This window comes from Ilyonectria robusta (assembly GCF_021365365.1).
Source record: "Ilyonectria robusta strain PMI_751 chromosome Unknown BGZ61scaffold_90, whole genome shotgun sequence".
In the NCBI taxonomy this organism is placed as follows: Eukaryota; Fungi; Ascomycota; class Sordariomycetes; order Hypocreales; family Nectriaceae; genus Ilyonectria; species Ilyonectria robusta.
This window is the reverse complement of record NW_025764524.1, coordinates 41,476-59,530: the sequence shown is the minus strand read 5'-3', so window position 1 is coordinate 59,530 and position 18,055 is coordinate 41,476. Positions and strand designations below refer to the sequence as shown.

Below are 18,055 nucleotides of genomic sequence, written 5' to 3'. Positions count from 1 at the left end.
AAAATATATAATAATAAATTTAACTTTTAATAAAAAATTAATAGATAAGCTAAAGACTGAGAATAATATAAGATAGTTTAAATATAGATAAAAAACTATCCTCACCCTCTATAATAAAGTAATAGATAGGCTAAGAGCTAGAAGAAGTAAAACTCCTAAAAAGAATTCTATATACTATAAAAAGTATAAGAATAGATTACTTAGAAATCTAGATATAAATTAAGAAATACTAGTATACTATATTAATAGATAGCAGTATAAAACTTAACTACCTTTATCTAAGAGTAGTAAATAAGCTAAAGCTATTATAAAGGAATAAATTAAATTTATATTAAGTATAGAATCTTAAAGAAATAAATTTTAATTATAATAATAGATATATTACTAAGAAGGTTAATTACCTTAAGATTTTTATAAATAAATATAATAAAGATATCTCTTTTAATATTATCCCCTCAGTATAATATAATTTAGTTCTAGGCTATCTATAGCTATAATAAGTAAACCTACTAATTAATTAAAGAACTAACTAAATAACTTTTAATAATATTAATAATTATTCCTCCTATAAATAGAATTTAAATAATAATATAAAATCTTAAACTTTAACTAATAATAGTACTAGTAAAGTAATATATAATAATATAATAAATACTTTACTACTTTAAGATACTAGATATAAATACTATAACACCTAAACTATTCTATTTATAATAAAGAATTTCTTACTATAGTTAACTTATTTAAAGAATTTTAATATTACCTCTTAGAAAGTAAGTATAAGATTAAGATCTATATTAACTATAAGAATATCTTATACTTTACTACTACCTAAAAGCTTAGTAGCTAGTAACTTTATTATATAAAGTATTTATTAGAATTTAATTATATTATTATCTATAAAAAGAAATTGGAAAATAGCAGAGCTAATACTATTAGCTAATAATCTAACTTTAATATTAATATTACTAAGAAAAATAAGTAACTTCTTAAGCTAACTTTAAAAGAATATCTTAAATAGAAGTATATAATATACCTTTAGAAATACCCAGAGAAATAATATAATATATATAAGATACCTAGTAAGAAATAACAAAAGAAAATCTACTAAGAATACTTATTCTATAATAATAATAATAAAGTATTTCCTAATAAATTTAATTATTACTATAGAATATTAATATACTATAAGTAGATATTTATACCTTGAGGACTAGTATCTAGCTTTTTAAAGAAAAGAATAGAATACTATTAAATTAAAAGGCTTATAAGAAGCTAAGCTTATAAAAGATTTTACTATAACTATATAATATTAAAAAATAATAACTACTTATAAATAATATATATAGAGTATAATAAGATAAATTAAATATAAAATAATAACCTAATAAAGAAAGTATAATTTATTGATAAAAAAGAAAAATAAAAGCTCTATAAATTTAATAGAATTCTTGTTATAATATATATAGTAAAATAAGAAAACCTACTATTAAAGAAAATCTAGAAGTATAATAATATACTATTTAAAAAAGAATAAATAGACTAATTACAAATTCCTAATAAATTATAAAAATAGTTAATATGGAAAATATATAAATATCCTCTATATAGATATTAGAATATTAATAGAACTCTTAATAGACTAAGAATAATATACTTATTCCCTTAAATAAAGAAAGTTATCTTAGATACTATTAAAAGCTATAATCTATATAAAAAGTTAAAATTACTATAATATAAGTCTTATAGATACTTATAATTACTACTAGTAGTATAATAACTTTAGGAATCTATTATAATAGATTATATTATTAAGCTACTACTATCTAAAAACCTAATAACTAAAATACTCTATAATAGTATATTTATTATTATAAATAGGCTTATAAAGTTTATATACTTCCTACTTTATTAAGAGTCTACTAATATAAAATAACTTTTCTATATATTCTTAAGAAATATTATTAGTATTTATAAATTACTAAAAGAGATTATATCTAATAGAAAAATAACCTTTATATTTAAATTCTAATAAGAATTAATAGCTTAAATAGGATTAAATTATAAGCTTATAATAGCTTAAAGACTATAAGTAGATAGATAAATAAAAAGACTTAATTAAATAGTTAAATAGTATCTATAATACTATATTAATTATAAGTAAAATAACTAAATTTAGAAGCTACCTATAGTATAACTAGCCTATAATATATCTATCTTAAAAATAATAAAACTTATACTAGCTTATACTAATTTTAAATTTACCCCTAATATCTATAGATTATTATAAGAAGAATCCTTAAATACTAAAATAATTCTTAATATTAATTAGCTATAATAGCTATATAAAGAAATAAAAATAAAACTGGAATTTATTAGAAAATAAATAAAAAAATATTATAATTAGAAAAGACTAAATAATAAATTTAAATTTAAATTTATTAAACTCTATAAAATTTTAAAAAAATCTTAAAAAATAACTATAAATAACTTATTACTAAAAGTTAAGCTCTATCTAATTTTTTATATTTTATTACTTAAATTAATATTAGATACTATTTATATTAAGATATAAAATAATAATTAAAAAATAGAAGTTAAGAATAATTAAGAATTTACAGTTAAAATAATTCTTAATATAAAAAGAGAAAATAATAAAATAAAATATCTTATAAAATAGAAAAACTATAACCCCTTAAAAGATATATAGAAATTCTATAAATATCTTATATATTATTAAGTTAAATTAAAAGACTTTTTTAAATAAAAAATACCCTAGAAAATATATATTAAAATAGATTCTAAAAATCTCAGCTACTATTAAAAAAAATAGAAGAATTTCCCCCAATAAAAGTAATAAAACTAAAAATAGCTAATAAAAAAGAATCTAATAGCACCTCTAGATAAATAATATCTCAAGTTATCTTAAAGTCCTCTACTAGTATACTATCCGTAGAAGAACAGCCCTTAGAAATAACTAAAGAAGTAGCCTAGCACTATACCTCCTACTCGGCCTCCTTCTTCTCCACCCGCTCAAGCTCCTCTATATTATTAATACTATGCGATACGGCGCGTATTATTTTTTCGAATTATAATTTCTTTTGTTTTTAAAGATACTTGATTTTGGCGTCTATTTAGCGATAAGTATCTTCGGCCTCCTTTAGCTTGGATTTGAAATAAGCATAGTAAGTAGCAACCTTGCGTAGCTGCTAAGGGGAAAGGCTATAAGTGTTATAATATAATAAGTTAAGATGGATATACTTGGAATACTAAGAAGAGTTGCTAGAAGATATAGTATAATCTATATTAGATTACTTATAGGAAGAATAGGCAGTCTTTATGGTAATCTAATAAGATAAAATAACTTTAAGAAGGATATTATAATATTTAGTTATTAGGGCGCGGGGTTTATATTTCTTAATAATATAATTAGATATTATAAAAAGAATAATAAAAAAGAAAAAAGAACTTATTAAATAGAATAATTAGGTATATAGTATATAATAATTAATCTTAGAGTTAAGAATTAATAGAGAGGAGATATTATATTACAACCTATATTAGATTAGGCTCTAACTATATTATATATACTAATAGTATATCTACTTATTCCTCCTATTATATATCAATTACCTTAATTATTAGATAATTTAAGTAATCTAAAAATATAATAATTATTAGGATTATTAGATAATCCTTATAATCTATTAATCCTCTATAATTATATAGCCAACTGAGTAGTATATATTCACTATATATAGCTACTTAGCTATTAATATAACTTAATTACCTTAATTACCTTAACTTGCTATATATTACTATATTTAACTATTACTAGATATAATATTTACCCTGTAAGTAACGCCCTAACTGCTCTGCTAATATAAACCTACGGTTTATCCACCAGCAACCCGCCTTCTGCCTACTCTAGACTACGTCTACAGCAGACTAGAAGATACGACTGTTATATATATTCTATATAATTTATGTATTTTATTAACTTCTTATAGAGTAATTTACCTTTTTTACTATCTATTAACTTTACTATTACTTAAAATGTCCCTATAACCTGCTCTTTCTAAACTAAAGCCTCTTCCTATTGTAGGAAATATCTGGGATCTTCCTCTAAAAGGCGTGCCCGAGTTCGAGCATTAGCTCAAGTTCAAAGATGAACATAGCCCACTCAGCTGAAGCTGTTCAACTTCCAACTTGCAGGACCTCATGACACTTCATGACAATGGCTTGGCCACGGTCCCATGGTGTTAAGTCTGGTTCCACTGAGACAAACAGCGTGACTGGCTGTTCAGGTGTCTCCCTAGGAACTTCATCAGAAAGGGACCCGTACGTAGCCAATGCGCCAAATGTCGATGGCGGTCTAAGCCACATTCTCAAGTGCCTGGAGTATGCCCCGGTGAAGAGAGCCTGCGGGGTTATTCCATACATCGATAATGTCATGTCTTCCGCTGGGGTCAAGTGCTTTGGGAATAGGCCAAAAGTCCTTCTTGAATTCCCATGGATCCGAGCTTGATCGGACTACCAACCTTGGTTGACTCAAGGTTGACCGGGCAAGCCATAGTAGTATCTTGTTTGTTCATCGGGGCTGGGCTGCGACGGAATGAGGGTAGCCGTGGCACGCTCTATGACGATGGCAGAAAAGAAATCGAAAGTGGCGGTGCTGCTATAGCTTTTGCGTTGACGTGCCGAGACTTTCGAGGGGGCGATTTTGGATGCGGCGTAGAGGAAATGTCACGGAGCCGGACATGGTGTGCTATTTGTACCCGTCAGCTTAAACTCCACCGAGGTGTGGCGAGCAGTACAAGGTTGATGCAGAGAAACTTACCCATGACGGTCGCCTAATGGCAGACCAGCAAAGTCAGACCGGATAGGGGTTGGATGCCAGACGTTAGACCAGAGATTGGTGACGAGGTCGGCTACCAGGACGTAGGACACGAGAAGAGGTTCTTGTCAATCGTAGACCGCAGACTATTCGAGAAGGACGGATTTTAGAATCCTAGAGGGTTGGCCACAATGCGATGACAGGCCAACAGCCGATTCACCTGAGAGAGACAACGTCAAGTCTTGGGCACGCGGACGTCGAACTTGGCAATTCTGTTGAGCTCCTTTCCTTCCCCTCCCTTCTGGATTTTTCTGTCGCTGCCGTTATCAAAGCAAGTAATCCCTCGGCTTCGCCTCGTCCCGGGCTTGCCTTGGTGTCTGACTGGGATGGCTTCTGTCACAACTATCACACGTTGGGGTCATCCTGAGGCGCATGACAACGCGATCTTCCTCTCTTTCTCAGACCACATCGTCGGCCCTATGACCGGGATCCCGGTTCCCGGGACCCACAGGGCCCCGGCCCCTGTGCGGCGGCGACGGACTGCCGCCTCCGGCAGCAGCCGTCTTCATCATGTATAAAAGACGGGCTCTAGGCCCGTCCCTTAGCTAGAAATCAAGAGCTTCTATTCACATCACAATGCACCCTTCCTATCCGATGCAACAGCTTCCACTTGCCCGACAAAGCGAAGACCCAATTCACTGCCCCAGCATCTCGAGGGTATGTGGATGTATTGTGACCATATTCTGGACCTCTTTGGGGGTGAAGGGGTGGGGGTGGAAGAAGGCATATTGACGCATTTGTGTACTGTATGCAAGCATTCAAAGAGTTGTGGAAAGAATATTGATCCTTTCTCCAACATTGCGTCTGGAGCTGTGATTTGGTCGATACCATGGCTTGTTCGGACAACGCAAATACAGCGACCGACTACAAAGTTTAGAATTGCGGGAGGGTCACACAATATCGTGGGACGGAGCGCGAGACTGACTGAGGCTGAGAGAGGCAGCTCATTTCGCCGAAGTCACTTTATCTTTTCTCTACGAGTCTCTGACTTAGGTAAAGTCTCCGTTACGCCCAAACACCCACAGCTCATGCAATGCGCTCAGTGAATAGACAATATGTTCTAAATTAAGCGGCCACGTAAGCTTAAGTACGTTCCGTCACTCACCCCTTTCCTTATTTGCAGTACCACGTACGAAGTAGCAGATCGACCCACGTCGCGTCAGATCCGTGTCCCACCAATCTTTTTTGACAGCTACAGGTCTCAAACTCATGCTGTCCTAGAACGTGACTTTTAAAACAGTACTGCAACCTGTCACTGCATAATGAATCGTCGATTACTGTACTGCCGGTTTGAGACTAAACATCAAACAAAGCTTAAGCCGCAGTTTATGCATTCCATGCTGGTTTCAGCCGCCAAAGGCCCGCTTAGTGATCTTTGCCAGCTCATTGTTAGAAAAGCTATGTCACAGAGATATCCAACGCCAGACTCTCCTTGCACCACAAATATCATTATCTCCTATTCTTTGGGAACACTATCCTGGTGATGGGCCCTTTCTTGCTTGCGTTTTTTTCTTAATCAGTTACTCTCTATCTTTTGAACACCTTGATTCTTTAATCCTAGCATTCCATTTGATTTAAAACGGGCAATCCAATCACAGCGCCTTCAAAAACCGCTTCCAGCAGGTCTGGAACTCGATCATAATAATGGCGTTCGGCGTCCTTGACGACCTCCATTTGGCGTTGCCTCCTGGAAGCTCGATTCTTAGCGAGTCCGATAATGTAACCACGGGAAGTCCCGGTATGTGCATGAATTCTGTGTCCTGCAAAATCTGGAAGAGAAACTACAGCCAGCCTAGCCTTCAACACACCGTTGAGCATCATCTAACTGCTGCCTACTAGACATGGTGGGCTTGAAGAAAGTGGGAAACATTGTCCTAATCCCGCAGCCATCGGATAGCCCAAACGATCCATTGAATTGGTACGTGCAGCCCTTGACTTGGGCGACCTCGGACTGCTTGTAGAATTTCATTCCTCGTTTATTGACATGTCAACGTCTAGGTCTACAGCAATAAAGAACACAATTGCCATTCTAGCATCAGTTATCTCCACCACAGCCATTGCGTAAGACAAGTGCTTTTCCAGATTGATTCCAAGACTATGCTAACTAGTGGTAGCATGTCTGTGATGCTCACACCGGCTATTCCCATAATCTCGCGTGAGTTCTCCGTCAGCGTCGATACTGCCTCGACATGGACAATTGGCTTGTTGGTTTTCTGGACTGGCTTCACCGCCTCTGTCACGGCAGCCGGTTCAAACGTTATTGGAAAGCGACCTTTCATTCTCGGCTCCATTTTGATTATGGTCATTACCAATATTTGGGGTGCCTTCGCGAGCGTAAGTGCATCTACTGCAATGGCTGGACCTCAAAATGCTGACATCTCAAGTCCTTCACTTCGTTAGCAGCTCTACGAACCCTACAAGGAATCGCTTCTGCACCATACGAAACCATGGTCACTGCACTCATCTCCGACATCTTCTTTCTCCACGAACGGGGCATGTGGCTCGCCCTTTGGAGCCTAGTTATAAGTGCTGGAATTCTGATTGGGTGAGCTATGTACTTTACCCTGGTTGAATCGTTCATTGACAAATGTTGGAAATACAGCCAGGTTATCGCCGGCCTTATCATTGACAGTCTCAGCTACTCAGCGACCTTCGGTTTTAGTGCACTAGTGTTCGGCATACTCTTAATATTGTCGTATTTCCTCATGTTCGAGACAACATACTCGAAGCCACGGCCTACTGTTGGCCATACACCAATGCCCATGGACACTGTGGATGCCCCTCGCCCGCCAGAACAATCGCATACCCGAAACGAGACATCTCGAACAGGTCCTGACGGGCTCAGCAAGACACTGTCTACAACGCTCTCTATAGATGCGTCTTTATACGCATCTAGCTTTGATGATGATGTAGATCTGCTAAAGGAGCATGTTGAACGACCCGAACCGTATGCGCGAAAACTACGCATTTTCCGCTGTCGCGTCTCCAAGGCCAACTTTTTTCGCGACCTGATCAGTCCGTTTCAGCTGATGGCCTACCCAGCAGTGCTTTACGGTGCTACAATTAATGGCTTCTGCACCGCTCTCGTAATCGGTACGGGTCTTTTATCAACAGTCCTCCTGACACAGCCTCCGTACAATCTCACACCCACGTCCTTGGGCATCGTCAACATCGCCCCGTTCCTCGTCGGCCTTTTTGCAGCGCCAGCTGCGGGCTGGATGGCAGATGCAGTGGCAAAGAACTTGGCACGGCGCAACGGCGGTGTTTTCGAGCCTGAGTTTCGCATATTGCTGATGGTCATCGGTGCTCCGATATTCATTGCCTCATTCATTGGATTTGGTGAAAGCGTTGCACGAGGCCACCCTCTACCTATTGTGCTAGCATGGTTGGGGGTACAGCATGCCGGCTTCCCATTCGTCATTCAGGCAGCTCTTTCGTATGTGCTTGACTGTCATGCTCACGAATCTAATCTGGCATTCGTGGTGATTGCTTTTTTTAAGGCCATTTTCTCCTTTATTGCCACCTCGTTCCTGACTGGGTTCATGATCAAGGTTGGAGTGCGGCACTTTTTCTTCGGAGTGGCTGGCGTCACCACGGCAGTGCTGATGCTATCACTCCCGGTATACGTGTACGGGAAGAGGTTCAGGAGTTTTGTGAGTATATGTTCCCTTACTACGAACTACGCTGGGCTAATTTTCTTTGTAGATGGCGCGGAGTGCAATTGGTAGAAGGGAGACGAAGCAAAGATGAACCATTATTGCTACACGAGGTGGAAATTGACGGTTGTGTTTCATTCACTCGTTACGCAAAGTAGATAGTTTTGTAGGAATTCACTCGTTGTTCCTCCAATTTGAGAAGATACTAATCCTTAGTTGCGACACGGTGCGCCTTTACCATATCCACCGCTGCCGCTCCCACTCCGCTTCAATCTGCTCCAAGTCACACATCCTATAATCCAGCGTACCTATCTGTAGTGAATGATTGTCATTTCAGAATCGCTGGCGGCCTATCGTGCGGTGCAGTCGGTACTCACAACGCGGACAGTCGCCGAACAGGCTCTCTTTTCGGCGGCGGACTACGGCTATACTGCAAGTATGCGACTGCTGCTTGCAGTGGAGGGCGTCGATACGGACGCTAAGATTGATACAGGATCCGGGGAGACGCCGCTGATGCGCGCGGCGAAGTCGGGGCATGACGAGGTAGTCGACGTGCTCCTGGCGATGCAGCGCGTAGATCTAAACGGGCGGGATCAATAGGGCTTCTGACTCCTGTTGCGGGCAGCGGCGGAACTGCATAAGGCCGTGGTCTGGCGGCTGCTGGCTACCCCCGGTATTAATCCAAATATCGGCGATCAGCATAAATAGATAGCTCTAACCTAGATGGTAAAGTATAGCTATGCAGCACTGGTAGAGTTATTACTAATAATATATAGGGTTAATTTGCAGCTAAGGGATAATATAGGCAATATACTATTATTTCAGGCAGTTTTAGCTGGGTATAAAAGAGTAGTAGACATACTATTATATTTAGAGGCTATTAATATAGAAGTAATAGATAATAATATATAAATAGCTTTTATAATAGCTATATAATTTAATTATAGAAATATAATATAATTATTACTAATTATAAATATTAGTATAAATATTAAAAATATATAAAAAGAAATACTTTTATTTAAAGTTATATAAAGAGGCTAGGTAAATATAATAGAAATTCTACTAGTTATAAAAAGAGTAAATTATAACTTTTAAAATATAAATAAATAAATATCTTTATTTTAAATAGTAGAAAATAGCTATATAAAAGTAGTTAAGTTATTCTTAATAATAAATATAAATTCTTAATAAGAAAACTTAATATTTAAATTTACTATATTTTTATTATATATATATTATAGTTATTAAAACTTAAGTTTTAAATTTTAAGCTATTTTTTTCTTTTTTATTAAAATTCTATTTAACTTTTTTAACTTTAATTTTAATAAATATATTAAAAACTTCTATAACCTAATTTAATACTTTAAGATTCTTATTTAAATTCCTCTTTTTACTTTAAATAGCTAGTATTTATACTAGCTTAATATAATATAATAACTTTTAAAATTAAAAGTTATATTTTTTACAGCTAATTTTTATAAGAAACTTTTAGCTTTTATTATTATTAGTATTTTTAATATTATTAGCTAGGTTATATAATATAGCTATTTCTATTTAAATAAATATAATATTAATACTAATAATTTAATTTTTTTATAAATTAACTTTATTTTTATTATTAAAAAATAAACTATATTTAAAAATAGTTAATATAATTCTTTAATTTATATTTAAATATTTTAAGTAATATAATAAGAAATTTAAAAGGGTTTTTTTTAAGGAATTTTAAATAGTTATCTAGCTTATATTTTTCTTTTTTATTTTAAAAATTCTAATAGAATTTTATATTATATTAAAATTTAAATTTAAAATTTTAATATATAAAAATATATATAATAAGAGCTTTATAATTAATAATTAATATAATAATATTTATTTATTTATTTATTTAATATATATTATTTTACTTATATTTAAACTTATAAAACTTCTTTAATTAATTTTTAAAAAAAACCTTCTAGCTATTTAATTATAAAATAAAAACCTTATTATAATTTTACTTTATTATTTTAAAAAACTTATTATTATTATTAAATTTATATTAATAAATTTATTATTAATCTTATTTAAATTATATAATATATATTTATTTATTTTTTAATTTTAACTTTCTTTAAATTATAAAAAAGCTATTAAAAATTTATATATAAATTTATAGCAATTAATCTTATAACTTATCTAATTTACCTTTTTTATAATTACTTTAATAGTATTATATTTACTCTTCTTAATATAAATCTTTAAATACTCTTATAGTAACCTTCTAAATTATTATTAATATCTTAAAGCTTAGCTTTTTCTTTTTTTAATTATATAACTTTTATATATTAATATATATATAAATACTAAGTTTATATAGCTATTTACTTAAAATTCTAATTTTATAATTTCTAGGGCTAGTTTATTTTACTATATTATAAAGCGGGCTTTATATTACCTTAGTAATCTTTATTCTTATCTTTTTCTTACTTTTAATTTAAGCTTTTAATAGCTTTAAATATACCTCTATTTTTATATCTTTTAGAGCTTAAGAATTTAAAGCTTATTTAAGGCTTTTCTAAATCTTATAAAAAGCCTTTTTTCTTTTATTTCTTTTTATTTCTTTTTCTTATTATTCTCTTATTATTCTTATTATAGTTATTTCTTATAAATATAATAATAAGTTATTTAAATAAAATTTATTAAAATACAATAAATATTAAAAGAAAAGTTAATTTTTTAATAATAAAAGATTTTTTTTTATATTTTATTATTTATAATAAAATTACTATTTTAAGGTTATTAACTATAAATAATAAAATTAAAGTTAGAAAAGTTAAATAGAAGTTTTAAATAGAAATTAAGAGGTAATAATCTTATTATTTAGCTATTATTTCTTTTAATATTAAATATAACTCTTATTATTTATTTCTACTATTTAAGATTACTATATAACTTTAATTTATTTAATAATATTAAATAAAACTATAAAAAAACTAAATAATAAATATAAACTTAAATATTATAAATAATAAATATAAAATTTCTTTAAAATAAATAAAAAAGTATAAAAATAAAACTTTAGCTAATTTACTATAAAATTAAGAATAATATATTTTTCTCTAAAAATCTTAAATTTCTAATATATTATCTTAATCTTATTTTAATATTAGTAAAGTATTATAGCCCAGGTTAACTAGGCAGTTAGCTCTAGTAATAATCCCATAGATACTCACCTTTTCTATTTAATAATACATAGAGTATCGCACTAAGAATTGCGCCTATAATCCTAAATCGTTACAATCCCAGAATCGTTACAATCCAACACTCTATACAACCCAATATAATAGTGCTAACAGACACACAGGAGTTTAATAACAATAGGTCTAGCCTACAAGACTAGATACTACTTAAAGGACAAGCTCATCCTCTACAAGAAAGGGCATGCTTTTTCCCTTTTTCAATTTGAACTTTTTGAAGACAATCTTTATCGCTTAACTTGCTATTTAACCAGCTGTCGCAGCAGCTCTTATCCCTTCCTATTTAATTAATTTATCCCATTCCATTCAGAAGCACTTGATCAAGTGCTTGACATCTCTTTTATGTCGATTTCCCTCCGCTAGTCTTAGCTGCAGGGCTTTCTTATCCCTGAACTGTAGGGTATCTCTGACTCTCACTGTCGCAGGCCCTGTCCGCACAAAGTGCATCTCCCACCAACAAACCAACCAATCCCCATTTAGTATATAGATACTTATTTAGTACTTTCATGGAGAGATAGCCTCACCAGCTATCAACACACTTGGTTACATTAAATCTACTATTCTACCATTACCAGACCGTGACCTACATTGCTCACTACGACGTCCTGATCTACTCGATCATACACCACACGCCTCGGACCTACCCTATACCCTTAGGTTAGACCCGACCGTCACATCAGACCAGCAAGGGGACAAGGCACTGCCTTGTCCAGCCGGGGCTAGCCCGTTACATCACCATTATGAAACCTGGATGAACCCCAGCCGCCACGCAAAGGGTCCAGAAGCTGTCCTGACATGCTGAAAGGAATGCTAGAGATGACTTGTCTATCGATCCCACCAGCATGTAGTTGAAATGACTCCAACACTTGATCTGAAGCTCCTAAACTAGGCTCTGGCATGGATATCTTTAGCTTGGTGACGCAGGCGGGAACGTCAAGCCAGATACCCAATTGTAAATGAGAGCTCTCGCGAGCCTCCCAACCCTTGAGGACGAGCGATGCTAGTTGAACGTGTTGCCGCTGATTCATGTCCGAAAGCTGTTGGTGATATTGATAAACACGGTCAATTATGAGCCAACCGCGGTCGGCGAACATTCCGATATGGGGGCGGCTGACAAGCTGACTGACAAGAAAGATGAAGGTGCCGAGTTGAAAATGGTTTTTATGAAACCAAAGAAACCGGTTGTTGTAGGAACTGCCGTAGAACGAGACGAGGTTTTCGTAATGCGACAACCAAATGCGGAATATGTTATCATGAACATTGTTGACCTCAGTGCCCCATTCAGGCGTTTCGCGCATTGGAATAAGCATCGTCCGAATTTCCTTGACTATCCAGGGCCGTATGGCAGCGGCTAGAATATGGACGGACCCCCAAGAAGGGTTACAATAACGATTCTCAATGTCTAGAAGCTCTGCCTCGAGTTCTTCTGACAAGGTAGTTAATCTTTCTAGAGTGGCCTGGCAAACGGCATAATCAGCAGTGAGAGGCTCAGCGACTTGGCCATTCAAGACGCTGTGTTCGAGGTCGACGACGGGATTACTCCTGAAAAATGAGACAGTTGCGTATAGCATTAAACAGAAAACCATCTCAGTAGGGCCATCGCTGGCCTGAATCTCAGAAGATCCGGGAAAGAAGTCGTCATCATTGACGTTCTCCGGCATCTCGGTATTTGATCCCGTAGGTAACAACGTTTCTCCAAGACCCGAGGTTGCCGCGTACATAGAATCGAGCGCCACGATGCTCCACCATACACGCCGGCGCATTTCTGTCTCAAAAGGGGATAGATTTAGGGTCTTACCATCACGGTGCAGGCCCATCTTGTAAGCAATCCGAATGACAACACCAGTGACAACCCAGAGGGCGTGATGATCACTCCGCCCTTGGAGACAGACCTAGTAATGGTAATTAGCGCTTATTCGTGTAAAATAGTGATACTGGTAATTGAACTTTCAGCGTTGATAAACCTACTAGATAAAGTACCAAAGCTTGAAGGGTGGTTATGTCGTAATTCACAAGAAAGTTGACCTTCGTGAGCGCCGTTTTGACACCGACCGCAAACCGTCGGATAGCCTCATCTTTACATATTCCAAGCATCGTCATAGTCTCCTTATCTGACATACTCACAACAGAGGCGAGGTAGATGGCGAATAATAGTGCCTGATATTTTGTTGCTATAGTGGCATGATCCGTAATAGCAATAATAAGAATAGGTTGTAGAGTAGGCACATGGATTAGTTTTGTCACAGGATTGACTCGATCGACAAAGATTTGCCATAGGCGAAACACTTGTATCGGTAAAGGGACTGGGTCGTCAAGGTCGACAGAGGGTATTGCAGTCAGTAGTAGATCTATATGGTCCTCTGACATAGACACATCGCAGGCTGACACATCTTGATCTTCTGATGTTTCGGCGTCTATAGCTTGGCGCAATTCTTGAAGCTAAAGGCACCAATCAGCACATGACAGACATGATGCGTGTTCGGGGGCTGGAGATAGACGGACATTTTCGTAAACAATACCCCATATATAACTGTCTATAAATTTGACGCTGCCGTCTTGCACCACAAGCTTCCCAGATAGTTGAGGACTAGACTGGCTCGCCTCCGTGGACCGAAGGAGCAGTGTAGAATCGGGCGTAGATGAGGCTTGTAACGCTTCCTGTGATAAGAGAGTGGTATCAAGGGTTTCAGCCGATGGGCCCTTAGGAAAAGCACGAGCTACTGCATGCTGCTCAAGGAGAGCCTCAAGCTTCGTCAACTTCTCTTCAAAGACTTGATTGGGTCGCTTTCTCCCGCGAAAAGGAGCTCGTGTGGATGGTACGCAAAAGACGTTGACCTAAGGGCGGTGAGTGTACGGTAAAATCAGAAGGAAAAATGAGACAAAGACCACTCATAACAAAAGAAATTTTAAGAGGCTACATACCTTAGTACAATTCGCGCAGGGGAATATACGATCACATTTGATCTTACGTTGTTGGCATGAGACGCAAGCGAGAGTACGAGGAGTTGTTGCAACTGATGTGCTGGCGTGGTTCTGCATTTGTGACGATTGGTGAGATTGGGTATGGGACTGCCGGCCCTGAATCGTAATAACCTCTACCTGGATGGAGTTCTTAATGGTAAAGAAAGGAATCGCAATGCTAAGATCTGCCGTTTTTGGCCGGAAATCTTTCGGTGCCGTTTCGGAAGTTCCGGGATGAAAGATAAGTCCGAAAGTGGGGGTTCAGTGAAACCTTAAAATATGTAATCACTACTATGACGTATGTTTCTCTGTAGGATGATGACCCTGTATGACGAAATCTCGGATAGATTGATATCCTGACCTTCCAGCCGGCCCGGATGACCGGCATAGGCAATCATCAACATCATCATCACTGTATTGATCCCTATCTATCTGATTGAATTGACCGTAACGGATCCAACACCTTGTATAAAAGTTACTACTGAGGCGACCAAGTCGGTGGCAAGGTGTGGAAGGAGGAACATTCTACAGTGCCTGTACATAAACAGTGATTCCCCTACTGCACACTTAGTCTGAATCAAGCATTTCAATATCTTCTCATTTCAACAGACTACTATGGCGGTCTCGTAGTAAACCTAAGGGGCTCAATTCTCAAAGGCCATGCACACCAATCCTCAAAAACTTGTCATCATTCTCAAGGCGCTCCTTAAGCTTGCCGGAACGGAGTTCATCCACATCCCAAGCTGACCAAATAAACCGACCATGCAGAAATGCAGCCTCATCAGAGGCGGCCCATACAGCGACTGAACCTGGAAGACTTCCTACAAGGTTTCGCGATTAGCGTTACAGGCCCAAATTTATATCACAATTCTACTTACCATCATCCCAGGACAATGAGTCTTCCTTGAGTCCAAATCCTTCGGCCGCAGGAGTATAGACCGCGCCTGGGTGAAAGCTGACAATCTGGATATCAGATGAGTGCCATTCTCGTGCCAGTTGTTGTAACAGGAGAGTGCCCGAGTTCTTGGTCAAGGCATAGCTCGGAGAGAAGTCTGCCGTGGGAAAATCATGAATAGCGCAAGCGGAAACGTTGACGATATATTTCTGTCAACAGTCATGTTAGCTGAGATTCAAGCTAATTCTTGGCGAGGAACCAAGAACAGAACAGACAAAAACTTACCTTGTTACGCGAACCCAAAGCTTGTTTCCACATCCGTTCGGAAAACTGATGCAGACATCGGACATTGATTTCAAAAGCAGACCACACTTTCTCCCATCCTAAGGTTCCCATCTTTCCATGTTGGTCGGTCTGTGCAGCTGCGTTCAGTACAAGCACGTCAACTTGAGTTTCTCTCGCATCTAGGTTATCCCATAAAGTGTCGATACTCGCGGGATTAGCGAGTTGGCAACACAATCCTTCGAACACTGTCTTGGACGCATGACACTTTTTGGCAAGTTCCTTAGTTGACTTGTCAAGCTTAGACTGATCTCTCCCGACAATGATCACCCTGTCGGCAGCAGCATGACCAAAAGCGACAGCAATTGCAAAGCCAATACCTGCGCTGCCTCCGGTGATGAGAATAGTTTTCCCAGCCTGCGACAATTCTGGCCGAGACGGTGAGATTGCTGGGTATGCTGCCCGATGAATTTTGCTTGTAACCGCAATAGGGCGATAAGTAACTTCTGGAACATCCGACATTTCGAGCGAATGATGGTAATAAAGGACAATATAATGTTGTAGATGTAGATGTAAAAGCGGTTAAATCTAGAGTAGAGGCAGACGCAACTGTTTCATGAGCAGTGGAGGTGTTTATACAACCCAGGGGCCTTATTATCTCTTAGAGTGCTATAAGATTACACTTACGCAAGCAGCAGGGATTCGAACTGGAAAGTGTTAGATTGTGACTCTGTTTTACGAAACCTCTGATAGATCGATATCCTGACCTTAGTCGTGGGGGTGTCAGATGACATAAAACCCCCCTCGAGAAAAGAGGGGGTCGGAGGCATCGGGGACAGGGGATAATAACCCCTCTTCCGGCCGATCCGGAGGACCGGCACAAGTAATCATCAACATCATCATCACTGTATTGATCCCTATCTATCTGATTGAATTGACCGTAATGGATCCAACAAATCCCATTTATTTTAAGTAATAGCAGAAGTTATAACGAGTAAGGATCTACATTATAGTATATTGATCTTCTGATGGATCCGATACGGTCAATTCAATTGTTGTAATATTGTTCAAATTGATGATAATTCTCCTGATCGATCCGGGTCATCCAGATCAGCCAGATGAGGGGCCTTTTGGTCTCGTCATCATAACTAAAGACCAGATATCAATCTACTAAAGGTTTCCTTGTATAGGGTCTCTCTCCAATATCTTTATATAGCTATGGAGATTTTCTCTTCAGTTAATAAATAGCTAATTTAGTGGAACTTTAGTGGGTTATTGCACTAAATATGGAGTAGAGCTAGGATTGCAGATTAAGCATACTTTCGGATTTTGTCAAATATTTAACCACCAATTAACATACAGGAATATCTGGACATAATAGGCCCCTGGTAAAGCTCGGGTTTCCGGGCTTTATAATTCCACCGTTGTTAATCTCGGGATTACTTAGGTACTGTCTGGGTGAAACTCAACTGGAGTTAGGTCTCTAATGAAAGAGTAACTCCGTCCTAATGTGTGTCAGAGGCTAAAGCGGGCAGTGGCGAGGACCCGGCGCTGCACTAGCCATATAAGGGCTAATCACATGGATGAATGCTGGTATCGGGCTAGCGTCATCCAGGCGGCTATAATTACGGGCGATTGTGGGAGAGGGGAAGAGTAGATTAAAATATTATAGTAAGTAATATAGATTATAGATCTAATAATAGTAGAATAGCAAATTTAATATAACTAAGTCTATTAATAGCTGGTGAGGCTACCTCTATAAAATTGCTAAATAAATATATATATATACTGAGGTGAATTACAATAAGAAATTGTAATCTGAGCGTTGAATTACAGTTTGGAGTTACAATCCTCTACAGGATTACAGTCTGCATTCATAATCCAATCGGTAATTAGTTAGAAATTTATGGGGTGCATGTAATGATCTTATTGTCACGTGGGCTGGTCAGTCTAGGCTGTGACAAGTTACTAGTTCGAAAGTTTGATAGTCAGTAGTCTCTCGGCGAACGTACACATGAGTGTCCACAGCGTTTAGAGCGTTCTAAGAGGTGTATATCATCTATTTTGCCAGATGTCGTCTAGCTTCAAGCTCTAGTCCAGTTTTCAGCCTAGCGACAGCAAC

General features: G+C 36.4%; 5 protein-coding genes across 5 annotated transcripts; 2 read left to right on the top strand and 3 right to left on the bottom strand.

Annotated features, from left to right (window-relative positions):
• Positions 1-3,988: 3,988 nt before the first annotated feature.
• Positions 3,989-4,889, bottom strand: BGZ61DRAFT_406380 (uncharacterized protein). Its single transcript, XM_046243154.1, has 2 exons — positions 4,841-4,889; positions 3,989-4,768 (listed from the first exon to the last, which is right to left on the bottom strand). Exon 2 carries the CDS (start codon positions 4,453-4,455, stop codon positions 4,198-4,200), a length of 258 nt encoding a protein of 85 aa, XP_046093524.1. The 5' UTR covers positions 4,456-4,768; positions 4,841-4,889; the 3' UTR covers positions 3,989-4,197.
• Positions 4,890-6,541: 1,652 nt separating this feature from the next.
• BGZ61DRAFT_375493 (major facilitator superfamily domain-containing protein) lies at positions 6,542-8,625 on the top strand (the record flags this gene model as incomplete). Its single annotated transcript, XM_046242421.1, has 6 exons — positions 6,542-6,635; positions 6,737-6,854; positions 7,006-7,231; positions 7,282-7,442; positions 7,500-7,668; positions 7,822-8,625. 6 exons carry the CDS (start codon positions 6,542-6,544, stop codon positions 8,623-8,625), a joined length of 1,572 nt encoding a protein of 523 aa, XP_046093523.1.
• Positions 8,626-8,991: 366 nt separating this feature from the next.
• Positions 8,992-9,465, top strand: BGZ61DRAFT_375472 (uncharacterized protein; the record flags this gene model as incomplete). Its single annotated transcript, XM_046242415.1, has 2 exons — positions 8,992-9,105; positions 9,310-9,465. The coding sequence occupies 2 exons, from the start codon at positions 8,992-8,994 to the stop codon at positions 9,463-9,465; spliced, it is 270 nt and encodes an 89-aa protein (XP_046093522.1).
• A 3,049-nt stretch (positions 9,466-12,514) lies between these two features.
• BGZ61DRAFT_375477 (fungal-specific transcription factor domain-containing protein) lies at positions 12,515-14,834 on the bottom strand (the record flags this gene model as incomplete). The annotated part of the gene is made up of 4 exons (XM_046242417.1): positions 12,515-13,687; positions 13,764-14,234; positions 14,298-14,630; positions 14,718-14,834. 4 exons carry the CDS (start codon positions 14,832-14,834, stop codon positions 12,515-12,517), a joined length of 2,094 nt encoding a protein of 697 aa, XP_046093521.1.
• Positions 14,835-15,407: 573 nt separating this feature from the next.
• On the bottom strand, positions 15,408-16,461 carry BGZ61DRAFT_577634 (uncharacterized protein; the record flags this gene model as incomplete). The annotated part of the gene is made up of 3 exons (XM_046256255.1): positions 15,937-16,461; positions 15,635-15,860; positions 15,408-15,577 (listed from the first exon to the last, which is right to left on the bottom strand). The coding sequence occupies exons 1-3, from the start codon at positions 16,453-16,455 to the stop codon at positions 15,408-15,410; spliced, it is 915 nt and encodes a 304-aa protein (XP_046093520.1). The 5' UTR covers positions 16,456-16,461.
• Positions 16,462-18,055: the final 1,594 nt, after the last annotated feature.